The 26,641-nt window shown below is 32.4% G+C and overlaps 3 protein-coding genes across 3 annotated transcripts; all 3 read right to left on the reverse strand.

Annotated features, from left to right (window-relative positions):
* Positions 1-3,810: 3,810 nt before the first annotated feature.
* On the reverse strand, positions 3,811-5,021 carry LOC107869432 (dof zinc finger protein DOF3.4). The gene has a single exon (XM_016715970.2). The coding sequence runs from the start codon at positions 4,870-4,872 to the stop codon at positions 4,201-4,203; it is 672 nt and encodes a 223-aa protein (XP_016571456.1). The 5' UTR covers positions 4,873-5,021; the 3' UTR covers positions 3,811-4,200.
* An 8,559-nt stretch (positions 5,022-13,580) lies between these two features.
* LOC107867102 (ent-kaurene oxidase) lies at positions 13,581-18,942 on the reverse strand. The gene is made up of 9 exons (XM_016713217.2): positions 18,709-18,942; positions 18,239-18,406; positions 17,490-17,650; positions 15,626-15,787; positions 15,385-15,525; positions 15,035-15,289; positions 14,776-14,937; positions 14,494-14,688; positions 13,581-14,212 (listed from the first exon to the last, which is right to left on the reverse strand). Exons 2-9 carry the CDS (start codon positions 18,393-18,395, stop codon positions 13,901-13,903), a joined length of 1,545 nt encoding a protein of 514 aa, XP_016568703.2. The 5' UTR covers positions 18,396-18,406; positions 18,709-18,942; the 3' UTR covers positions 13,581-13,900.
* A 1,865-nt stretch (positions 18,943-20,807) lies between these two features.
* On the reverse strand, positions 20,808-21,191 carry LOC124898093 (pollen-specific leucine-rich repeat extensin-like protein 4). Its single transcript, XM_047411719.1, has one exon. It carries the CDS (start codon positions 21,189-21,191, stop codon positions 20,808-20,810), a length of 384 nt encoding a protein of 127 aa, XP_047267675.1.
* Positions 21,192-26,641: the final 5,450 nt, after the last annotated feature.

Raw genomic sequence — 26,641 nt, forward strand, 5'->3', positions numbered from 1 at the left:
AAATCCGTCATGATTGTTAGATAAAGTCCTTGCAACAATAAAAGAGGATTTAAGAAGAAAAATTAAATTAATCAAAAGGTGGATAACAAAATTTGTCATACATCCTTCAAAATTATCACAACACAATTGAATTCACTACCACCTTTATATTCACTATCACTCGATTTTAGTATTCATTACCAAAATTCATGGTGCCGCCATCGATTTTACCATCCTTACCTTAACCCAATATCAACTTTTGAAAAGTAAGAATATATAATGTAAAAGTAAGAAACAATTACTTGTGTTTCTATAAAATATTTTTTGGGATTTCATACCGAATACACCGGTAACATATACAAATGCATTCAAGCTTTGTACTTGTCGTTGGTTTCACGTTTCAGAACACCAAAAGAAAATGAAATTTATCACTATAAAAAATGAATTTGATAACATTTATTTTGATCTAGTCTTTTAGTATTAATTTTGTTGTAAATTACATGAATTTAACAACTTAATATATTTACATGGTATACTTGTGACAAATTAATCGAAAAAATTTTATTTTATTATTAATTATTGATAAATTTAATATTTATAATAATTAAGAACATTTTAGTAAACTTACTAATTACAATAAAATATCATACCATCAAATCAAACAACAAAACTGTTATTAAATAATTGTGAATGATATAATTTATTCAAATATTATATTATATTATTTTATACAATACACTATCATATCATATTGTATGGTATATTACTTGTATTATAGTGGTAACAAAGGAGAAAACGTGGAGAAGTGCAATGCAAAAAGGTACAAATTCGTTGGACCCCTACCCCTTTAACCCATTTGGGGGGATATTGGAATCAAATTCCATAATATGGGCCACAGAGTCGGTGGTGCATATCAACCTCGGCGCTGACACTTGCCTTTCACACTTCATTTAAATGCCTTAATGCGCCGTCCCTTTGCCTGTCTAGTCGTTCATTCGTGCCATTCATTAGTCCTACAAACATGGTATCGTCGGGACGAATTCGAAATCAAAATATGCACCATAACTAAAAAAAAAAATAATAATAGAAAAAAATAATAAAAATTTAATGTATGTCATAAATAAAAAAAAATATCAAAATAAATTTTGTGCACTTAATAAGTGCACAATACCTTTAACCTTGTAATGGAAAATATTTAACGGTGTTAAAAAATTAAAGTTTATATTATGCATTAAATAAATGAACAATGTATTTTTTTTATAAATTGTGCACTTAATAAGTGCACAATCTATTTTTTTTATGGACTATGCACTTAATAAGTGCACAATCCATTCTTTTATAGAATGTGCACTTATTAAGTGCACAATCTCTTTATTTATAGATTGTGCACTTATTATCCATATTATTTATAGATTGAACACGATTATTCATTTTTTAAAGATTGTGCATTTTTATAGTGCACAATCCATTTATTTATACATTATGCACAATATATTATTTTTGATTGTGCATATTTTTAGTGCTCAATTCATTTATTTATATAGTTCATTTTTTTGCAAAATACTGAACAATTTGATGAAAAAGAAATTTAATTAAATGAATGCATGTGATTAGACTTATATTGTTTATCTTGATTAGTATATATATGTAACGGAAGATTCCGCTCCATAGTAGAGAAAAATAAGTTGAAAGACCTCAAATGTTTAATTAAAAAAAAGAGATAAGTGGGTCTCACAATATTATTAAATTAAAAAGGATAAAATCATTTAAATAATTGAAATGGTTGTTGGGACAATTAAAGTTATTTGATAACTTTGTTAGCTGTCTCAATAACTATCAAAGTTGTCGAACAACAACTTCGATAGTTATTGAGACAACCTTTTTAGTTGTTGGAACGAAAATATATAAAAAAAAAACTGAATTTTTTTTTTGTCCCTTTTACCTAATTCTTAAAACTTAAAGTATCCTAACTTAATTGACAAATTTGTTTATCCCTTTTAATTCAAAGTCCCTCCATAGTAATTTATTTTTAGTATTTTTAGTTTTATATTTTTCATAAGAAATATTTATTTATTTTTATATATAAAAAATTTTAATTTTTTTTCTATTCAATTTCTAAGTGGCTTATAATTTGATTGATCATATTTAAAATCAAGTTTTTCCAAGAATTGATTTTTAGTCTTGACTCCTTATTAATGAATATTTGAAGATTAAAAGATACTTAATTATGACCTAACTTCGTAAAGCATAAATTTAGAGAATAAATTTTGTAGAAAAATAATTTGTAGATTATGAACTTCTTAAGAAAATATTTTGAAATTTAACTTATACATGGGTCACCAATTAAACATATGCCTCTAATGACTTTGTAGAACATAATTTACATGTCTTATATTATAATACAAAATATGAATTTTTATTACAAATTCTTTTTGATGTAAATATTTTAGATCACTTTTTCATTACTTAAACTATTAAAGGACCAAAATAAGTGCACAATCATGCAAAAAAGTGGACAATATAAATAAATGAATTGTGCACTAAAAAAGTACACAGTTAAAAATAATATATTATGCACTTTTTTAGTGCATAGTCTATAAATAAATGGATTGTCCACTAAAACAGTGCACAATCTTTAAAAAAATGAACAACCTATAAAAAAAATAGATTGTGCACTTATTAAGTGCACCATGTAAACTTTAATTTTTTTAACACCGTCAGATGTCTTCCGTTACAAAGTTAAAGGTATTGTGCACTTATTCAGTGCACAAAACCTATTTTAGTACTTTTTTGTTTATATGAAATACATTGATATTTTTTTCAGTTGTAGAGCATATTTTGGTTCCAGGACACACACAATTTGTTTCTTAAAATAAATAAATTTATATTATGTATTATTTATTCCTTCCCCATTTTTGAATATTGTTTCTATATTTTAAATCTTAAGAATTGTCATCCATGATGGCAGGCCCAACTCAATCATCCCAACTCCAATACCACAAGTGATGAATGAGTCGATTTATGGCTATCTCTTGAATTCTAAAAGTCTCGTCTTTCTTTCAAATAATAAACATGACGCTACAAGAGATACCAAAGTTTTTCACTATGATTAAAAATTTACTCACGATAAAACATGCTTTTTTTAAAACAAAAAATAATCGTGATAGTCCAAACAACTTGGACCTTCTTTATTAATTTTATCCATTCATCAGCACATGTACCTGTTGACTACCTGCTTCATTAACTAGCTAGCCATGGTGCTTAAGACATAGTACTCTGTGTTCAAACATTTTTAACACTTATCCGAAAAATAATGTCATATTTATACTCGGGAGTTTTAAATGTTCACTTTAGACATTTATGTGACAGGCGTCGTATGAAAGGGGAAGGGCCCCTCCTTCAAAACTGGAAAAAAGAGGCTTTTCAAAATTTCAAGGTTCCTAACCAGGCCAGGCCCCTTTCTCCCTAACAAAAAACCTACAGATACTTTAGATTAGAGTAATATAGCCTTATAGAAATTAACCATTTCTTGCTGACGTTAAACAAATTGGAGGACACCCAAAGGAAAAAGAAAGAAACATGGAAAATCCCCAAAAGTAACCATGGAAGAAGGCAAAGGATACATGGACAATAACACTCATGAAGAAGTACACTTAACTTCATACTCGTAGCCGACTATATGAATCTTCAATGATCACGTTACTCAAATTTCTAGTCATTAAGTTATGCACATTATACGAATCCTTACTGATAACACTACTACATTTAATCGCATTGTAGAACCATACTACTATACAAACAGCAACATTCATGAAAATAACAAAGAAAATATATCAAAGTTGGGACCTATTTCTGTCAAAAAGAAAAAGGAAGACCCCCAAGTACATTTACTGATTTACTGCAACAACCAAAAAAAAAAACCTACAAGAAAACCAAAATACACTTGCCCAACTGCCACCAAGCAAAAATAGCTTTGCCTAACAAGCTTTTTCCATTCCTTTGTGAACAATAATTTCACATAATACTACTAGCACTTTCTGTAAAACTCCAATCCATGCACCCCAAAAACTTGCAAAAATACATAGACCATTAATAAAGAGGAAAAAAACAAAAAAGCAAAAGAGAACAAACACCTCCTTTTCTCGGTTTCTTTCATGAAAAAACTATATATTAAAGTATATTATATAATAATAATATATTACTATTAATATTATTTGTACTTCATTTAAGACTCGTCCCTGGTGCTGAAATAGCAAGATCAGGCCAACCAAAACAATCATCATCGCCACCACCTCCGCCGCCTTCAACCTCCCCGCCACTCAGCTGCCACTTGTCATTTTCACCACCATCGCCGCCATTACCTCCGACGCCGCCTACTACTACTTGCTCCATGGGCCAATCAAGATTTCCAAGCCCAAACCCACTTAGCCCAAGCCCAAATCCACCTAATGGCCCAAACCCACCTCCCACTGGACCAGCTGTCAGCAACGAAGTAAACGACGCCGTACCATTTCCGCCACCTTCCTGAACTGATTCATTCAAGTTCACTTCACAACCCATTAACGAAACCGAACCCGACCCGGAACCCAAACCCGGGTTGGTGTGTTCTTGAACGGCGGCTCCGGTGGTGGTGCGTGGGCGTTTATGGGAGGAGTTCTTACGTGTACCTCCACCAACGGGGACATTCCTTAAGGTGCCGCCACGTGTCCAATAACGACGGCAAGACTTGCAAAAATGACGAGGTTGAGATAGGTTATAGTTGTTGTAATAACAAAACTTCGTGTTAGTAGAATCACAACGTGGACATGGCAAGTTCTCCGGTTCCGATGGTCGTGTTCCGTTCACCGGCGCCGGTAGTCTCGCCGGACGTCTGTCGCCGATTTCTGAAGACATTTTTGTTTTTTGGGGTTTTTCTTTTTTATTTTATTGTGGGTTTTAAGGAAGACAGTATGTTGAAATAGGACAAAGATTTGTTTTTTTGGAGAGAAAGGAGCTAAAAGAGTAAAGAGATAGAAAGAGTAAACTTTGTTTTGGAGTGAAATAGTGGGATTCTTTTATATATATGGATGGTGAAGATTTTGAAAATTACAGAATGGGGTCTTTTTTTCTATTTTGTCTTTTTTTGTTATATGATGAATATTTTACTAACATGTCATAATTAACAAGCACTTGGAAATTTTGTGTAAAACAAAATGGCACTCATCGAGTGGACAATTTACTTACCGTAACGTAAACATTTTGTTATTCGAAATGAGATTCAAAAGGTTAAAAATAATACTCTATGATATCTGCTGTAACATGTAAAAAAAATCGACAATAATATATTAGTATAATTTTATAAGTAAAATAAGAAGGTGGTGTATGTATAATTATATTCTTATCCCTATTTTATGGTGTGGAGATAGAAAAAGGGACTAGATAAAAGAACAGTAGCAGTAACAATAATACGAAAATGGAAACAAAACATGCTTATAATAATAATAAAATCTAAGAGTAAAATATAAAGAGAGTAATGATACTAAAACTGCTTAGAGAAACTAAACAATGCTCCACCATTCACTAATTTTTTATATTGCTCTTTAACATTTATCATTCTATTTAGAGCCATATTAATAAATTGAAAAAGATGGAGGTGTAAAAAGTAGAGATATATGGAGTACTTAATATATACAAAATTATCCAGTAGATTACAAAGTCTTTAAGTATAAACTTTCACTCCATGTCGAGAACAAGTTTTAGCTAAATTAATATTCACAAATTCAAACACGTTTTAGTTCACCATCTTAAGTACTAAAAGTCTAAAGAAAACATGAATCTTTGTAAAAATTAGATTGATGGTAAATATTACATGCACGTACTTACTATTTCCAACATTTATACCTTTTGAGTACACACATATACTCCAACAATTTAATGTGAAAGTCGGCCAGTGAGCTTTATTTTATTAGTGGATTTATTTGGATCAAATTTAAATTAATTAAGTAAATAAATTTGAAATACTAGACGATTAAAATAACAATTTAACATTTAAGTCAAATATTTTCTCATACTTATGCTTCGTTTCCTTTTAACACTACTTGGTTAGTTTTGCTGGTCATTATGGGGTCAAACAAACAATGAAAAATTATGGCATGAGCCACGAGCTACTGTTATTTAGTCATCTATCAATTGTAAAGATGTTTCGAAATCATCATAACCAAGATTATCATTAAAACTTTTAGAACATGCTGAAATTAGTTGACTGATTTCCAAAATCACCGGTGCCATGCTACTTATTTCACTTCTACTCGTACGCCAATATTCTTAATCAGAGATCTCAAAAAAAAAAAAAAATACTTCTGGAAAATGCTTTCACTTTTTACACAGCGTAAATACAAATTAAGCTCATCTTGAGCCGAGCGTCTATTGTAAACAGTTTTTCTACTTCGTCTGAGGCAGTGATATAAATTGTGTAAACTTTACTCTCTCCAAACCTTACTTTATAAAAATACACTGAATATATTGTTGTTGTCATATACCAGACATCAAATAGTGACCAACAAAGAAAAAATTTACCAGTCACAATCGATCTAGGAGGTGTAGAGCTGGGGTGTAAGCAGTGGCGGAGTCACCTTGGATTCAGGGGGTTCATTCTTCGACAAAAAATTATTCTATTTTTATATGATAAAAAATATTTTTTTTTATATATATAGTAGATATTAAACCTTCTTCGACTAATTCGTATGTTTACTTTTGAACCACCTCAATGAAAATCTTGATTCCGCCACTAGGTGTAAGTTATATTCACCCAAACTTCCTTCATCGAAAATTAATATATATATATATTCTTTAAATTCCTTAGCATGTTTATCGTAGGATTTTTTTTTTCAAAGTGAAAGTTCTAATTCTGTTACCATTATTATATAGTATTTGAACTTTTTTAATTAGTATCTATGAGTATAGAGGCGGAGTCAAAATTTCAAGTAAGGAGGTTTAATATTAAAAAAAAATTAAAAGGGTTTCAACATCTACCATAACTACATAAAAAATAATTTTAATTATGTATAAATAATATATTTTTCTGTCACAGATTTCAACGAACTTCTAAAAGGGACTGACTCCGCCTCAATATGAGTACATATAACGGATAAAAATTTTTCATGATAGTTGTATAGTAAGTAGTGGTGCGTATATTTTGTATAGCGTGCACCATTGGTTAGTGCTCTCATGACGTGTGAATTATTGTTTTGATGTTATCGGCGCATTTTTTATGCATAAATATATACCACTATTTAATTTCACATGCCAACTTTTCGAAAATTTCACTTGACAAAACTCCTAGGTTCTCCTTATCTTGTTTGGACAAAATTATATATGAAGTAAATAAACGTGTGGTTTTCTCAAATGGCATCTACAAAGAATTTAATTACATATGCAAATAATGTAAAAAAAAAGAGTATTATTCCAAAAATTTATTAGTTAAAGCAGATCTTTGTTCTACCTGTCATATTATTGTATCAAACTTAAATATGAAGAGTTATATACTTATATATTGTTATCAGTAAATTTTATCGTAGGGTTCATATCTTTTTACCAACAAAATAATAAGCTGATGAATTTTAAAGACGTGTGATTTTTTCATATGGCATCCACAAAGAATTAGTTACATTATTGTAAGTAAATTTTATCGTAAGAGGTTCATCATATCTTTTAACCAACAAAAGAATGAGATGATGAATTTTAAAGACGTGTAGTTTTGTCGTATAGCATCAGGGGTGGAGGTACAGTACTTAAGGGGGTTGGGCGAGCCCAATAGCTTTTATGTAGACTCTATATTTATACTATTAAATTTTGAATATATATATATTTATATAGTGTGAATTCATTGACGAACAATGTCGTCTAGCCTAGTGGTAGATGGACCACTATTAAGTTGCTGCGGCTGTGGTTAGAACCCTAGTAGCTACATATGTTTTTTTTGCTTTTTTATGCTTTTTTAATTTCAGAACCCACATACTTCAAATCCCGATTCCGTCTCTCTATGGCATCCACAAAGAATTTATAACATATACAAATAGTATTGAAAAATGTATATTATTCCACAATTTAATTAGTTGTAGCGATTCACTCTATTTTTTTTTTACGTTATCAGACTTGATATGATGAGTTAAAGTCCAAAGTTACGTTGTTTCAGTAGAGAGCAGAGACTAAGACATATAACTAAAAGAGGCCGGTAGTAACATAGTTATGCGATTAAGATATCTAAGATAAATAAGCGTTTGAAAATACATTTAAAAGCTTATCAAATTTTTTATTAAATTATAATTTGAATATTTAAATAAAATTTAAACAATGTGATGTACTCCACCTACTACACTATACGTTATGTTCATGATACGTGCAACAAAAAGGTTGATAGCCTTGCCGCTCGTTCATTTAAAAAATGCTACGTAAATGATTTTATGTTATTATAGCGTCTATTTTTGCAGCCACAAAAGCTAGTACTACTAAATTCTAACATGTATCAAAGTTCTTTATCTCATTTTCTTTCATTCATATCCCTAACTTTTCTCCGGCAAAACTTTATTTTATTGTCTTTTTATGACTAAAATTAGATTAATAATTTTGGGAGGACATATAGAATTATTTTATTCTGTGTTTGATTAGAACTTAAAAGTATTTATTAATCTAAATTTGTTTATTTTATTATTTACACTATATTAATGAGATGAATCATTTCATTTATATAATTAGATAACTTTATTTATCCCATTTCTCATATCAAATGATTTTTAGACTTTAAGTCAAATAGTCGGAGATGAATTAAGGTTTGAAACACCCTTAAATTGAATGTAGTTACTTATTAGTAGTATAATTTAACAGTTAAAGTTTATAACTAGATTTTCATAAGTATTTAATGAATTTCATGATTAAAAATTAGTGAATTTGTTTGAAAATATACACATCACACTAAAACAGTCTAACCATGAATATCTTTTTACTGTACATGTTATGGCTCCCTTTGATAGAAAGAATAAAGGATAATTAATTTTGTAATAATTTTAATATGAGTTTATTTTATATTTGAAATAATTAATTATAAAATTAGTTATTTAAAATTATAGTAACATTTTATTTTTTAAAAAATAAAGTAATTAATTTTGAGATAGTTAGTAGGTGTTTGGTCATAATTTTTTTTATTTTTTTTGAAAAATTATTTCACTTTAATAAAAAAAAGTAGTAAAAATTAGTGATGTTTGGTCATAAAAATAATTTCACTTTAGTAAAAAATATTTTTCACTTTTCTCACTCATATTTCTCAATTAAAATTTCAAAAACAACTTTAATTTATATTCATTGCTATATACAATTTCAACTTAAACTTTAATTCCAACTCTAAAAAATTACTTTATCCGTCCCATTTTATGTGTCGTTATTTTTATTTTGGTCCGTCTCAAAAAGAATGTCACTTCTTCTTATTTGATAACTATTTAAAGGCCTCATTTTTATTTTATCCTTACTAGATCTCGCTTAATAAGAAAAATAATTAAAAAGTAAACACTAAAATAACTTTAAGAGGAATAATTATGTAAATTTCATAAAATCATTATTTATTTTTTAAATTTTATGATCGATCAAATGACGATAGATAAAATAAAATGGAGGAAGATCAAACCAGCTTAATTTTGAGATAATTAATCTGAAGGGCATGGGAAGAAGAGGGGAATAATGAAAGGGGGGAGTTCATGTTTAGGGATTAGAGAAGTCCCGACCTTAACCAAAAAAAAAAAAAAAAAAAAAGAAGTCCCGACAGTATTATTAAGGTTGTCGCCTTAGCGTGGGAAGCAATTAGTGGGTCCCATTCATCCTTTCTTATCAATTCGGTGCTCCAAGCCTTACTCTGTATTTGTTCAATCAATTTCATTTCCATCTTAACAAATCAATGAAACGTATGCCGAGTTTGAAAATTTATTTGGGTTAGTTGGTATTTAAAGCTGTCAAAACGGATCCATCTAGCTCATATGAATTTTGAATATAACGGATCAGGTCGGATTGACTCATTAAAATGATGGATCAAAAAATATTAAACTCACACTATTATTTTATGGGCTACGGACCTCATGGGTCAGTCACTTTTTAAAAAATAATATTTTATAATTTAATTTTAGAATGTTAATAAATATAAGTATTGCCAGATAATATTACACATTATTAACACTTGTTAATCAAATCTCCAACACCTCAAAAGATATTCTTAATAGTGAAATTAAATAAAATACTAATAAGCAATTTAAATAATTGCATGTATTTGACTTACGAGCCGATCCACAAGTTAGCTCAACCCACATTACTCAAGCCCTACGGGCCGTAGACTTATTTGGATCAAGCTAAAAAATCTTGTACTTAAATGGGCCATAAAAGCTAAAGTCCAACTCCATTAAATTATAAGTCGTGTCGAGCCGGCCCAACGGATCTGACCCATATTGACGGCTCTATTGGTATTTCATTAGTTTTTTTAAAATTGTTGATCATTTTTTAAATATTTATTTTAATTTAATTATTTTTTTATGAAAATTTTAAAATATTATTATATTTTTTCAATATTATTGTTATTATTGAATGACTAAATAAAATATTTTAATATTAAAAATCTAAATAAAATGCATATACTCGAGTTTTATTTTAAAAACATAATTAAGTAATAATAATAATTTGATAAAATAAAATTCTAATAAATACTTTTCCCTTTTCAAGATAGTTGACCCTCTTCTAAAAAATAATTTATTCCATCAAATCAAGAGAATATTGTTGAGTTCTTCTAATATTATTCTTATTATTAAATGACAAAACAAAATGTATATATTCAACTTTATATTTTTAAACTAAAATAAATTCTTAATAATTTTTTTTTAAGAGAAGTGTCAAGTTAACAATGGCCAGCTATTTTGTAATGAATGAAGTATTTTTATAAGAGATATCAAGTTAACAAAAGTTAATTATTTTAAAATAAAAAAATAATAACATGAAAAATAGGTGGAAGGAAGATATTCTTGATTCATTTATAACAGATTTTGATTTAATAGATAAAATCACATGAGTGAGGACAAGATTAATTTAATATGAACGGAGGTTATTCTTAAATCATTTTGTAATATTTAGATTATTTTTTGTAAATAATTTTTTTAGGAATCTAATAATATTTATAAAGAAAAATAGAGCTCAAAAACTAAAATCTTAGTTTATTTAAGTTTAAAGGGGCAATATTTAAATTAATGAATGTAAAATGAGCTAAAATAAAACTTACTACTTTAAAACAAAAAAGTAATTTACTATCAAATATGATAGTACTAATTTTAGTACTTAAATAATTCACTTCCAAACCGGCCATCAAACTCCCAGTTAGAACTTAAAAGCCATGCACCATTGACCATTGTGTGAAAAGCTTAACTCATGGTTAGTCCTATGTTTAATGAATGTAAAAACAGATGAACACAATAGTGCTAATTATTCTGTTTTAGTTTTGTTAAAATTGTAACCAGAATCTCTATTGTTTCAGAATTACACATAGTTGCAAAACAAAAACTCTCAGCTTTAATCCCAGAAAAAAGTACAACAAAATAAATCACTGATCTGATGTGATCTCCCTCTGCTCCAACCCCATTCTGATTTCTGATTTCTTACTACTACTACTATTACCATGCATTGTCCTTTTCACCTGTTTTGTGCCCTTATTTTTATAGAAGTATGATGTAATATCCATTTTATTTAATGAAATCTTAAATATATATTTCCTTCCTCCGTTTTATTTTATATGACACCTTTTAAATTGACATGGTATTTTGGAAAAAAAAAAAAACTTTTAAAAATTGTAGTCCAAAACAAACCTTAGATGTTTGTGCAACGATAAATCTTTTCATTAAGAAAAAAAAAAGAATTTTAAAACTAAATTATTTTTAGTTATTATAATGTGATATTCATTTTTTGAGATGGGTTAAAAAGAAAGGTGTAACACATAAAAATATACAAAAAATCAGAACTTTAACTTAATTTCTCTAAGTTATTCCGAGTAGATATTTGTTCATATAATTTGAAACACAATTTGAAGTTTTGATATGAAGTCAACGTCTGATTTGAAAAAAATAATATTTCAAATTACTTTGATTTGCGAGTGGTCGCATATATGAGACATGGTAAATATAATCGGTCCTAAGAAAAATTTAATCAAGTCTCAACCAATTAGAAACGAAGCCAATATTTTTAATTTATGGGTTCAAGATCATAATATCTTTGTTTTCAATACTGTTGAATTATGTGTTAGATTGAATTTGGGTAATAATTGATCCATATGGACACCAGATGGGAAACCCAAAAAAAAAAAAATTGATCCATATGAGTTGCGGACTTACTCAAATATGTCCTCTAAAATTAGGGTCATTTGCACTTTTTGCTTTTTATTTGTGCTGGCAATTAATTTTTAGCCCTCAAGAGAATAATTTTTTTGTGGAACATGAGTGTATATTTTTAAGCCATAATAGTCCACAAGTTATATTTTTGTCCTTAAAGAACTTGTGTTCTGCTAGGCCTAATTTTAATTACTACGGACAAAAATTAAAGACCAATTTATTCGTAGGATAAATCGTGCAATTAAATGTTAAATTTTTTATCACAATAATAGCGAGTTCACTTGGACTAAGCTCGATCTAGATTAGTTAAAGCAAGATGTATGCATTCATAATTTATCAGTAACAAAAGCTCTCAAAACTCCCGTATAGTTTAGGGAAGTACGCCTTTCAATTCATCCTTAATTCAGAGGTCTCAAAATTCAAGTCCTGAATCTAAAGTTATCTTTGTCAGGAAATACTTCACCCTGGCTAATATGGGACAAACAAATATATCATAGAGCTTATCCTTTCTCTATATTAGAGTCGCGAGGTTGTTGTGGTTAGTCCTGAGGGGAGATCTTTTCGACTCAAATTCAAATTTAGTTGAGTCTCAATATGGTAACTCGGATTTTATTAAACTCCAACACAATTGCTGGAAAATCAAAAGTAAAACCAACATACAAGCATCAACTTTGTCAAAAAATTTAGCGTGAACTCAAATTTAATCAAATCCTAATACAGTAAAATAAAAAAATTAAGTCCACCCATGGCAGATGAGCACTTCGGGTGTGAAATGCCACGAACTCTTCAATTCTTGATTTTCAATTGTAAATGCTAACGCACCCATGGTGGGTGTGCAAATATCCAAATTTGTGGCCAACATACCCATATTGGGTGTTACTCCATGATACCACATTGTGCTGACTAATGGTGCATTACAACAACAACAAAACCCAAGTGTATTTCTACAAAGTGGGGTTTGGGGAGGTAAGATGTACGCAGTGCATACCGCTACCTCCGAAGGGTAAAATATTGAATAATTGATCGATGTGGTTTCTCGTCTAGTTCCCTCTTTCACATCATAAATCATAATAATAAAAGGTTTTTTTCGTCGATGAAGTCCATCGCATTTCACCAATTCCTTCCTCCGCATCGTACTTCTTTTGGTTTCTTGTCTCGTACTTTGTTATGGGGACTTCGCACCAGAAAGTCATACATTATGGTAAAACACTCGCTTCATTTTCAGAAAAAACTTGAAAACTCTAGTTTAATTAAGGATGGAAAAGTATGTACCAATAGTTTATAATTTATAAGTAACAAAAGCTCTCAAAACATATACTAGCTAGCTCTCCTATTATAGAGTAGAAAGTTCAAGGACAGCTCGATACACTAAAACTCTTGTTATGTGCATGGTCCAGAGAAAGGCCGATCCAGGATCAGAAGGTTTATTGTATGTAACCTACCTTGCACTTGTGCAAGAGGCTTGAACCCGTGACCTATTGATCACATGACAACAACTTTACCTTTTGCGCCACGGCTCCCTTCAAATCTAATAGACATCAATTTCTTGCCTTGATATGAGCTAACATTGGCTGAAGTTTCTGAGTAGTAAGACCAAGTGTTGCAATGTTTTCTTCTTCTCCCTCTTTTAGGCTCCACTCAAACTCTTGAATCAATCTAGCAATAGCTGTGCAACTAATTGTCATTGCTTGGAGAGCACCGGCACATACCCTTTTTCCAGCCCCAAACGCCATCGTCTTCTGCAATTCCATTGGATCATACTTCCCTTCAAGAAATCGTTCAGGCTTCCACTCGTCAGGACTCTCCCACACTTTCTTGTCCCTATTGCAACCATATATATTTATTGCGATCTGCGTACGAAACATATATAGACAACAAACTCAGTTACCTGATAAGAAACAACAACAGCAAACTCATTTCATAAATGTGTGCCTAGGTGGGCACATCCCAATGATATCGTATTATGAGGATTATCATGAATTGGAAAGTTTTACGCTGGTTGCTACCCAGTCACAGCCCTTCACGGGCTTGGGACTGGCAATGTAAGCAAAGCTCACACAGGCGGAGTTTAAATCACTTGATAAGAAAAGTAAGTTTTAATTTACAAGCACTAGGGGAAGGGGTTAATTACCTCAGTTCCTTCAGGAACATGGTAACCTCCTAGCTGCGTGTCTTCGTGGACATATCTTAGAGGAACAATGGGTGCCGGACTATACTTTCTCAATGTTTCATGAAAAACAGCAGATAGGTATGGAAGTTGGCAAAGTTTCTCTTCTGTGATCTTGTTACATCCACAAACATTTTGAATTTCCAAAAAGAGTTGTTCCTACGTGATTAACAGTCGTGAGATACAACCAAACTCTGGAGAAATAGACGAGGCAGAAATAAGAAACGGGCATGATTATGATACTACCTGTCGTTTGGGATCTTTGGCCAATTCATACATAGCCCATTCTGTGCTCACCATAGTGGTGTCTGACGACTCAATAATTGCCTCCCAAAGCAACATTAGAATTTGGTTCTCTGTCAATGTATTGGCTTCAGATAACAAGTAGCCGATATAGCTGTTCAGTTCCTGTATTATAGATTCCGCTACGATAGAAAATTAGCCAAGGACCAAACATGATTATGGAGAGGAATAAGTATGTGCTTAAAAGGAAGGTCAAGATCACCTCTCCTGAAGTGATATGCTTTTTTTGCTCCGTTATTAGGGCCTTCATCACAGCTTCCCTACGCATATGTTTACGCTGAATTCTGTGCTCAAAGCTTTTATTCGGAACCCACTTTAGATAGGGGAAGAAATCTCTCCAGTCCACATCAATTGCACCTTCCATTATATCAAGTACTAAGATCTTGAGTAATTCCTCTCTTGGCAAAGTGGCATCGAGTTCCTCCACATAAATAGCCTCAATATCCTTTCCTAAAGCCTGCAAATAAAGTTAAACTTTTTAAATGACCGTGCTGTTTAAAAGAATTTCCAAAATAACAACATACTGATGAAGCTGAATTTTGAAAAACTCACTTGTTTCAGCGCCAAAGCAAAAAGTTCCGACTGAAATGGCTTCCTGAGATTAACTGCTTCCTTAGGATCATTCCTAACCAAATCATGTAGTTGCTTTGACACATTTTCTACCAAGGCGTCCCTGTGGATACGATGGCGCTTCTGCATATTAAGCAGCACTTCCCGTTAGATATGGAGTCTATAAACAAATGAATAGAACCAAATAATAATGCAAAACGTGGACAATTTCTAAATAATAAACCTGAGCAGTTGATCCTAGAACACTGGTCAGTACGTGGCGCTTCACAGTCTTGTGAAACTCATCATAATCACTTATTGCAACTATACTCTTGTCACAAGTAAGGATTTTCAAAGCATTTGTTAGCTTCCTCGTTGAGATGGACGAATATCTAGTCACCATAGCCTAAAAAGATGAACAAGCACAATATAAAGATTTCAAAAAGAATTTCTATAGATCAAGTATCGCGAGTACAGATATGATACAACAACAACAACAAACCCAGTGTATTCCCACAAAGTGGGATCTGAGGAGGGTAAAATGTACGTAGTCTATACCGCTACTTCTGAAGAAGTAGAGAGGCTGTTTCCGATAGACCCCCGGCTCAAGACAAAACAATGACTTAAAAAACAAGCATCAAGGATGCCTCTATGTATTGGCTTATACCTCACCTACTGGTGATATCACCACCGTACTGTCGATATTACCTGTGAATCATTCTATTTTCTACATGATAAAGGACGACAATACCTTGAACATTGCACTACTCTGAGTCTTATCTCAAGCTCTCATCTTTCAAGGAAACTGGTGCTAAATACGTTAAGCTCTGTGCAGCAGTGTCCAATTACTTGTCCAACCTCAACATTAGTTTAAAGGATCGTCATGTTCTTTGTATTTTCTCTGAAATTTATAAAGCCTCAACCAGCTGTATAGTGAAAATGGAACTTTGCTAATACATAGCTAATTATGACACGACTGAGGTGGTAGATTACACTCTTTTATCATATCTAGCACTATGTCTTAGAACCACAAAAACGGAAGCTTTTCCAATAGGACAGTAGAGGCCTTTCCAGAAACCAACCGACATAAAATACAGCAGTATATAGAAACAAAATATGGAAATAGCAGTTGTCTAAACAACAAACTGCTTCACCTTCGTAGTATGGCGTAGTCTTCACAAAGAGGACTAGGGAATACAATCCGTTTAGCGATTATCTAGAGGCAGGGTCACTCACTATATTACTATAAGTTCAATCATATAGGGAAGCGGAGATGGAGCTATATAGTAACTGAAAACTATGCAGCTGAAGCTCTCAGGAAATTTTGGGGCTCATATACAGCATTAGTCAGATATACGTTTCACCATCAGACTGAACTAAAAATGTTTCGACTCTCACTACATATTAGTAAAGAAACATACTCAATTCCTACTAAATCATGTGGTCCTGAAGGATAACATCTTTCTGTCAATGTTTCTCCGTCAACGACTCTCCTCTTTCTGCTTACCATTTTAAGTAAATTTTTAGTTAGCGTGTCCTATCTCATATATATATTATCTTTCTAGCTAGAAAAACTTGAAACACCAGATTGAATCGTTTGATGACTTAATGGCAGAGATTAAATCGGACATAAAACCTTTTGACAACAGCAACAACATCCCCAGTGTTATCCCATAAGTGGGGTATGGGGAGGGTAGAGTGTACGGACCTTACCCCTACCTCGTAAAGGTAGAGAAACTGTTTCCAAAAGACCATCGCCTCAGCGCAACAATCAAAGTAGTTATGAAAAAAGGTAATACGGTAGTGGAGAAAACAAGTCAACTAATACGAAAAGTATACAAGGCATTCAGAAAAAGAACAGCAACAGATTAAATATTGCGGTAACTGAAACACAAAAGATAACAGACTAACAGATATCAGAAGCAAGAAACTACATGTATAAGACCTTTTGACATCATACAAAATTAACAAAGAAGAAGCTACATAGCAACCAAGAAATGAATAATGACCGAACAAAGTTTACTACCGCAAAAAACTTAGAGCTCCAAACGCTCGAATCTTAACTTAGTAACATACAAAAGAGGTTTGAGAGTGATTATATTGATTACCTCCTTTGCAAGTTCATTAGAACTGAGTACAACAATTGTGTTTGCGCCGGTTTTGATGGAATAGATAGGTCCATATGTTTCAGCCCATTTTGTAAATGTCTTGTGGGGTTTTTTCTCAGTCATTTGCAGTAAATTCCCAATCACTGGTAACCCTGGAACCTCTGCACCAAAATCCACACATAATTCTCATCAGCATTTACCTATCTTCATGCAATAAAGGCAGGTGGAGCAACACATAACATAGATATAATATGCCGAAAATTACTAAAATTTCATCATTTTTTACATAATTTTTGCAAGATTCAACTGGAAAATCTAGAAGGCTGAACAACGCCAAGGTGACTTTCGAACCTGCAAATCACTGAGCCAACCTCTAGTCGTGTGTACAGGGATCAAAAATCTATGTATGTACCTAAAAAAATTAAAAAGAATACATATACAATGTATATTTTTTGACGAGGACCACCTAGATCACTCCCTGGCTGAACCATCAAATTTAAATTACGAATCCGAAGCCAATAATTTTAGTTCAAACCATGTATTTGTATCACGAAGTTCACTAAATACATGCAAAATTAAATTTAAAACCGAGTTAGTAACACCTGATGTCGCATCCTAAAATTTAGAACACATAACGTTCAAATCCTGACTCTGCCGCTGATTATTTAGGGGGTCATTACTCATTAAATTCAATTCAAATAGAATAACTGAAATGAAACTCATACAAGATTCAAAAGCAATAAATTTACCTGGTACAGGTGGGAGAAAATTAGAAGATTTTCTTTTTTGATCATTAACATATTCCTTAAACAACCATAGTGAAATCCCACCAAGAGCAACAACTGGACCTCCCACAGTAAGAACAGTTCCTAATGGTACTGCTTGAAGATTCAAAATTGCATCCATTTACTCCACTTCTGTTTTCAAGAATAACAAGAGAAAAAAAAAATGAAAAGTTATGCACTAAAGTTGGTGACTTGCATATTTTTAATAAGAGAAAAAAAAATGAAAATTTATGGACTAAAGTTGGTGACTATGCATATATTAATATAACACCAAACTATGCTTCTTAGATTCTTCAAAAATATCGATATGTGCGAGTCAGATGCTTCAAAAATACTGTATACATTCTTTCTTCAGAATCCGACACAAGTGTGACAACATTTTATAAGAGTCCAAATAACATAGACAACAAATGTATAAACAAAGAATATTGTACCTTTTGGAAAATGATACCAACAGAGAAACTGGGAAACTGATGAAGAAAAAGACAGTAAGATATAGAAGGGTGTTTGTTGTTTTCTTTACTTTGAGTTATGGATGGAATATGCCAAACTTATTAATTATCAAAAGCTGCAACCTTTGGAGGTTTCTTTTTAGAGGCAAAGTAGTCAAATTAATAAAGGTAAAAACATAGACATCTTGGATGATCTAATTATTGATGGTGAGTATTTGGACTGGCTAGACACTTTCTGTCACATTAGCTTGGCAACATGCATATATGTAGTATTTGACTGCCGTTTTGAATCAGATTTTAAAAATTTATGTTCAATGTTTGTCTGACTATGAAATTTAATTAAATTTTAGATTATTTTCTAAATATTTTTAAATATTAATTTGATCATAAATTTTGAATCAAATTTTAAAATTTATCTTTAATATTATATGTTGATCATACATTTTAAATCAAATTACAATGCAAAAATGTGTTTAAATATCTGTTTGACTACAAATTTTGATCATATTTTAAAATGTATCTTTAAATATCTGTTGGCCATATATTTTAAATCAATTATGAAGATCAGCCTTTAAATATCAGTTGACCATATTTTGAATTAGCTTTCAAAAATTTATCTTTAAATATTTGTTTGACCGTAACTTTGAAATCGAATTTTAAAAATCTGTCTTAAAAAAATTTCAAGTCCCAAAAACTGATGCTGACCAATTTTTGGGATAAAGTAAAATGTATGTCCAAATATAATTTCAATTTCAAAAATTACAACTTCAATAACCTCAAATTTACAAGTTTCAACTTCAAAATTATGATCAAACGTTAGCTTATTGTCCGAATCAAGATTTTAGCTTATTCTATTGGAAAAAAATTAAAGGTTTTACCTTATTTTCTAGTTAAGGAAAAAAATAAAAAATTAAAATGCTAATTCATCTCTAAATGACTTGTAGTTAATAGAATCTTTTTATGATCCATCGCTAAATAAAATTAACAATGAATTTTACTGTTTGTCACAAAATTTGTCCATATCTAGTTCCCATTCTATTAGTAGAGAATCTCATTACGTAATTAATCTACTAATTAATTCTCGATAAGCAATCTTAATAACCCACTTAATTGATTATCTAAAATTTTACTTAGTTGATTGGGTTCAATTCTCCTTCTTGTAATTATCTCTCCATTTTCCATCCCCTTCTTTTTAAAGTCAAAACATTGTTAACTGTTCATTTAATCACATGCCACAAAAGTACTACATTAAACAATATATTAGTAAACAAGTTAACCTAAATAATAATAGTATTAAAATTAAACAGCTAGCACCTGCGTATGCCCATAAAGCTATTATTGCACTGTGTGGGTTCGCACATAAATCGTTCAGTAATTTTGCTATTATTTTATTTTTATTTTATATATAATAACATCTTAGTATGGCAAATATGGGTAAAAACTTACCTGCACGGTGCACTTGGTGTATACATCAAATTAATGTTCTTTATGATGATTAAGTAATTAAATTAAGTAAAATACTTGTTAATTAATCATAGTTATGTAACATGAACTCTAAATTCAAACACATGACATATATGTATTGACTTGATGTATACAAGGAATGCGTGTAAGTTTTAACCGCAAATACGTCATATAAATAATGAGCATTACACAGAGATTTGACCGTAAATGCATTTTACTCAAAATAAAAGTTTCCATCTTTTGTGGTCTTGTGTCACATCTTTGCTTTACAATATTCCGAATAAATTTTCTCAATGTTCAGTTGGAAAAAAATTATTCTGAACTTATTTATCATGACAAATGATCTAACACAAAACAACAACGTAATTATCAATATTTTTTGATATTATACATTTTTTTCAGAATCTGCTGTATACATCTAAGATAACCAAAAGTTAATTCCCTTTCTAATGCACAATTGCAGAAGAAAGGAATGTGGAGAATTATAAACTAATTTGTGTTTTTACCAAAGATGAGGACCTAAATATATTACTACAACAAAGATAAAGGTGCAAGGATATACAACTTCTTTTTACATTTAGTAACATGGTATGAAGGAATTGCCATGGAATGAAAATTCACCACTCAATATCCTTTGAATACTGGCGGTGGCATGGTGATGCATAAAGCGAACCAATGGATGGTGGAAGTACCACATCTTCGAAGGGTGGAGGCTTAGACAATCCTGGAAGAGGAGGTGATGGAGATTTTGACTGTGGTGGAGGAGACTGAACATGTTGTGGTGGTGATCGGACAAGAGGTGGTGGAGGAGAGTGAATAGGTGGCGGAGGAGGCGGTAGAGGAGAGTGAATAGGTGGCGGAGGAGGCGGTAGAGGAGAGTGAATAGTTAGGTTCACGTGGAGATTACTGTTGCCTTTTTTTCCTTTTTTTTCCTTTCCTTTGCTATTCAGATTAAATTTCTTCAAATAAATTTTGTCCAAAAAAATAGTCCTCACAATCATTTGCCAAATCCGAATCCAAAGCCGAGCGAGCGACGACGATGGCGTGAGGCATCTCTTATTTCTTGCCTCACTTAGCATGTGGAAATGTGTTTCATAATATAAACACTTTAAAGCTTCTTTTGCGGGAGAATTTAGTAAGCTTTCCTATTTTGAGCACACTTTCCATTTTGGTGTAAACTCAATTTTCTGTTCCACTTAATTCCCTCCATTTTCCATTTAAAACACACACATAGAACCCGACAAGGGGTGCCTCCAGAATTGTTCGACAATGATCTTGATGCGGTTTTTTTGAATGACAATCGTTTCACCTCCAGAATTCTTCAAGGAAAGGAAAACAAGGTGTGAAAACAAAGTTGAACAAGGAAGCAATCAACCCAAGAAGAAATTCAAGGGAAAATGCCTCAATTGTGGCAAGATTGGCCACAAGTCTACGGATTGTCGAGCTCCGAAGAAAGGCAAGAAAAAGGATCAAGCAAATATGATTGAATCCAACAAAGAATGCGATGATCTGTGTGCTATGTTCTCAGAATGCAACTTGGTGGGAAATCCTCGTGAATGGTGGATGGATTCTAGTACCACCCGCCATGTATGTGTCCACAAAGAGCTGTTTTCGTCATTCGCTCCGGCTCAAGTAGAAAAAATGATTTACATGGCTAACTCCGCTACTGCTAAGGTAGAAGGAACAAGAAAAATATGCTTGAAAATAACTTCAAGAAAAAATCGAACTTTGAAGGAAATGATGAATGTCTTGCTTATAAGTTCCGGTTTACCACAAAACTTATGGGGGGAAGCTATCCTTACAGCCAATCGTATACTCAACAGAGTTTTCCATAGTAAGATACAATCAATTTCTTATGGAAAATGGAAAGGAAGGAAATCCAACTTGAAATATTTCAAAGTGTGGGGGTGTCTAGCAAAGGTCCAAATTCCTATGCCTAAAAGGGTTAAGATAGGACCTAAGACTGTAGACTGTGTGTTCATAGGATATGCTAAAAGCAGTAAAGCATGTCGATTTTTGGTTCATAAATCTGAACATCCTGATATAAATGAAAATACGATAATTGAATCAGATAATGCTGAATTCTTCGAAAACATTTACCCGCATAAAACTAGACACGAATAGTCTAGCGGGGGGTCTAAACGACCTCGAGATGAATCGAGATGAACCAAGTGAGAATGTACATAATGAAGACAATCCAAGACGTAGTGCACGTCAAAGAACTTCTACTACATTTGGATCAGATTTTGTAACTTTTCTCTTAGAAAATGAGCCTCAAATATTTAAAGAAGCGATGTTGTTGTCAGACTCATCCTTTTAGAAAGAGGCCATCAATGGTGAGATTGATTCAATCTTAAGCAACCATACGTGGGAATTGGTTGATCTTCCTCCTGGAAATAAACCTTTAGGTTCTAAATGGATCTTCAAAAGGAAGATGAAAACGGATGGTACTATTGACAAATACAAGGCAAGACTTGTAGTAAAAGGATTCAAACAAAAAGAAGGCCTTGATTACTTCGATACATACTCTCTAGTAACAAGGATAACATCGATTCGAATGCTAATTGCCTTGGCTGCGGTATATGATCTTGAAATCCATCAAATGGATGTGAAAACCCTTTTCCTAAATGGAGAATTAGAGGAAGAAATTTATATGGAACAACCTGAGGGTTTTGTGGTTCCAGGAAAGGAAAACAAGGTGTGTAAGCTTATTAAGTCATTATATGGACTAAAGCAACCACCAAAACAATGGCATGCGAAGTTTAACCAAACCATGTTGGCAAACGGATTCAAAATAAATGAATGTGATAAATGTGTTTATATTAAAGACACTCCAAATCACCAAGTCATTGTATGTTTATATGTGGATGATATGTTGATCATCCGTAGAGACATTTCTGACATAAATGCAACAAAACGAATGCTCGAGAGCAAGTTTGATATGAAAGACCTTGGAGTTGCAGATGTGATCTTAGGTATAAGACTTCATCAAAATCCATAGGGGTTGGCATTGTCACAGTCTCATTATATCGAAAATGTACTTGACAAGTTCAAGTATATGGAATTCGGTATTGCCAAGACTCCATTGGATGTGTGCTTTGCACTTCGAAAGAATGAAGGTGAAAGTGACTCACAATTGGAGTACGCAAGAGCATTGAGATGTTTAATGTATATAATGAATTGTACATGACCAGACATAACATGCGCTATTAGTAAATTGAGTCAGTACACGAGTAATCCCAACAAAACTCATTGGATGACAATGAAAAGAGTTTTGGGGTATCTTAAATACACTCAAGACTATGCCTTGCATTAAAATAAATATCCTGCGGTACTTGAAGGATATAGTAACGCAAATTGGATCACCGGATCGAACGAAGTAAAATCCACAAGTGGATATATATTTACTGTCGGTGGAGGAGCAGTCTCTTGAAAGTCATCCAAACAAACATGTATTGCTCGCTCTACAATGGAATCTGAATTTATCGCATTGGATAAAGCTGGTGAAGAAGCAGAATGACTCTAAAATTTCTTGGAAGATATTCCTTATTGGCCCAAGCTAGTGGCACCATTATGTATACACTGTGATAGCCAAGCGGCAATAGGTAGGGAAAGGAGCATGATGTACAATGGTAAATCTCGTCACATATGACGGAGACATAATACTGTTAGGGAACTTCTTTCTAGTGGAATTATCACTGTTGACTATGTAAAGTCTAAAGATAATGTGTCGGATCCACTTACAAAAGGCCTATCTAGAGAAGAAGTGGAAAGGACATCTAAGAGAATGGGTTTAAGGCCTAGGACAAGTCAGCATGGCGGTAACTCTACCTATCAGACTGGAGATCCCAAGATCTAAGTTCAAGGAGATCAAACAAAATTGTGTCTGACAGGTTCAACATTGTCAATTACCCAACCCATTCTCATGATACAGACAATGTATTGTAAACTAGGATAAGACTTAAGGTGAAAATTCTTTTAATGATTATCTAAATTTGACAGATTTGACCAAATAGTTTAATCTATAGGATTGAACGTTTAGAAATCACCTATGTAAGGGCGAAGTGGAAGCCGCTTTAAGGAGAATGTTAGTAAAGGCCTATTCTATAAGCTCTCATGAAATCGAGACGTGTTCATGGCTGAAAAGAACAAAATCGTGAGAACCATAAACGGTAAAAGGCTGGTTGTGTGACATGTGTTGTCTAGGTGTACATTGAAACTCGACGGTTCAAAGATATCAAATCTACCGATTGACCGAGTGCAACCGATGCATGATCACTACGGAAAGTTCAAAGGGAAACCCACTTATCCAGATGCAATCAGTCTTTGTTTGATGATCACACACTTGTCCGTAAAGTTTTTCGAAAAATAACCATTCCCCATTCATGTGGGAGATTGTTGGGTTTTATGTGTGTTTTGAATGGAAAATGGAGGGAATTAAGTGGAAGAGAAAATTGAGTTTACACCAAAATAGAAAGTGTGCTTAAAATAGGAAAACTTACTAAAATTCTACCACATTGGTGGGAGAAAGAAGCTTTAAAGTGTTTATATTGTAAAATACATTTCCACATGCCAAGTGAGGCAAGAAATAAGAGATACCTCGCCTCGTCGTCGTCACTCGACTTCGGCTTCGGCTTCGGCAAATGATCGATGAGATCTATCTTTTTGGACAAAGTTTATTTGACAGAAATTTAATCCGAATACCAAAGGGAAAAAACGCAACAGTAATCTTCCATTTATGTATGCATGCAGATTTCGAAACAATGTTTTGAACTGATGCAATTCTTCAACGAACTGATGCACTGTTTTTAAACTGATGCTTCAAAATGATACACTGTTTCGTGAATTGGTATACCTGTTCGGAAAAGGACATGGTCTTTGGATGAACGGAAATGAATTTTCAGAAAAGACACACCATTTAAGTGAACCACTGCCACCTTTTCGAAGAGGCATATGATAGGCTATATAAACTTGTTTTGATCCACAGGTTTGAGATACGAAATTTTCAGAATACAAAACTCTTCTTCTCTTAAAAATAATCTGTGTGATCATTCAAACCGTTGAGTGCGTTCGTGGAATCCAATTATTTGAGCTACCGCTATAATTGGATTGAAGGCCATTTTATCCTAGGAGAAAAATTCTATAACCTCTGGTAGGGGAATTATTCCTTAAGGACACTCCGTGAACTCGGGGGACTTGGTCTAAAATTTCTGTTTCATCTATTTTCTGATATCTAACACACTTCTTGGATAGATTAGTAATAATCTTGTGTTGAAGGTGTTAAAGAACTTCAAAACTGTTCTTGTTCATACATGAACTTGTTATGAAGTTGTTGTATTAATACAGATTCTAGTATCCGTAGAAGGAAAATAACAGCCCCTTCGATCCCTCAAAATTATTAAACCTTAGATCAAGGATATTTAAGACTAGATATGGAGAGAACAACCTTTGGTAAAGGACCAACCAAAAGGTTGTTGCTAGCTAACATCTAATTCGTGCAGCAATTTTAGCCTCTTGACACTATCTGGAATGATTCCACAAAAACGATTTGAGTTGAGATGGATTAGAGCTATGTCTGTCAGTAATCCCCATTCAACAGGAAGGTGGCCTGCAATGTCTGCATGGTTACGTTGAGATCAATTCCAGCAACAACCGCGACACTAGGATCATCAAGAGCAAGAGAACAAAACACACCCTTATAGTTACAAACTTCTGGACACCTTCCCGGCCAGTTACTAGTTAAATAATTGAAAGGGTCTGAATAAACAGCCTCTTTCCAAGCTTTTAACGCGATATAGGGACTGGAATTCAAAAATGTAAAGTTTAGATTGATCTCATATTCATAATTCTCTGGTAATTAAGTCACCCTCCCTCTTCAGGCAACATTAAGAGTTGACGTCTTCCAATAAATGATGCTTCTTCATTAGAAAGTGCATAAGACAATGAAAAAATACCGATGATTTGACTCTTTTTAAAAATGAAATACAAGGACAATTTTAAAACAAAATGAGTATGATATTTATTCAATACACCAATTAACTCCACACAATTGCAGTTCAAGTAAAGTTAGTTTTTTCAAATTCCTTTCTAATACACAATTATATTGTCCCATGACCAATCTAATGCTTTGATTTCCTAATTTCTCAACTAAGAAATTCTAAATATTTTTTTCATTATATACTCAATTTTCTTTTAGTTTGTCATCTTTTCAATATTTTTTTGAAATCTATCTATCAAAATTCTGCAGTTTTTTTTTAAATAATAATAAAAAAATTAAATATAGGAAGCGATTGAATTAGCTGATTGTACCTTAACGTAACAAGTGTTGTACTTTATTTCTTCACTTGATCCACGCGCCTTGATTTCCACGTACACGTCACAGTCCTCCACCAAGGCAGAATTCCAAAGGGTACTTCAGTAATTTCACTGCCCCCCCCCCCCCCCCCCCGAC

This window comes from Capsicum annuum, chromosome 4 (genome assembly GCF_002878395.1).
Source record: "Capsicum annuum cultivar UCD-10X-F1 chromosome 4, UCD10Xv1.1, whole genome shotgun sequence".
NCBI lineage: Eukaryota > Viridiplantae > Streptophyta > Magnoliopsida > Solanales > Solanaceae > Capsicum > Capsicum annuum.

Excerpts from the sequence above, each read along its gene's own strand:
- LOC107869432 (XM_016715970.2), bottom strand. The coding sequence starts at position 4,872 with ATGTCTTCAGAAATCGGCGACAGACGTCCGGCGAGACTACCGGCGCCG.
- LOC107867102 (XM_016713217.2), bottom strand. The coding sequence starts at position 18,395 with ATGGATGCAATTTTGAATCTTCAAGCAGTACCATTAGGAACTGTTCTT. Across the intron at positions 14,938-15,034 it reads AGCATATCACTTCAGGAGAG|GAACTGAACAGCTATATCGG; the intron begins GTGATCTTGACC and ends TCTATAATACAG. Across the intron at positions 14,689-14,775 it reads CCAAAGATCCCAAACGACAG|GAACAACTCTTTTTGGAAAT; the intron begins GTAGTATCATAA and ends TTAATCACGTAG.
- LOC124898093 (XM_047411719.1), bottom strand. The coding sequence starts at position 21,191 with ATGATTGTGAGGACTATTTTTTTGGACAAAATTTATTTGAAGAAATTT.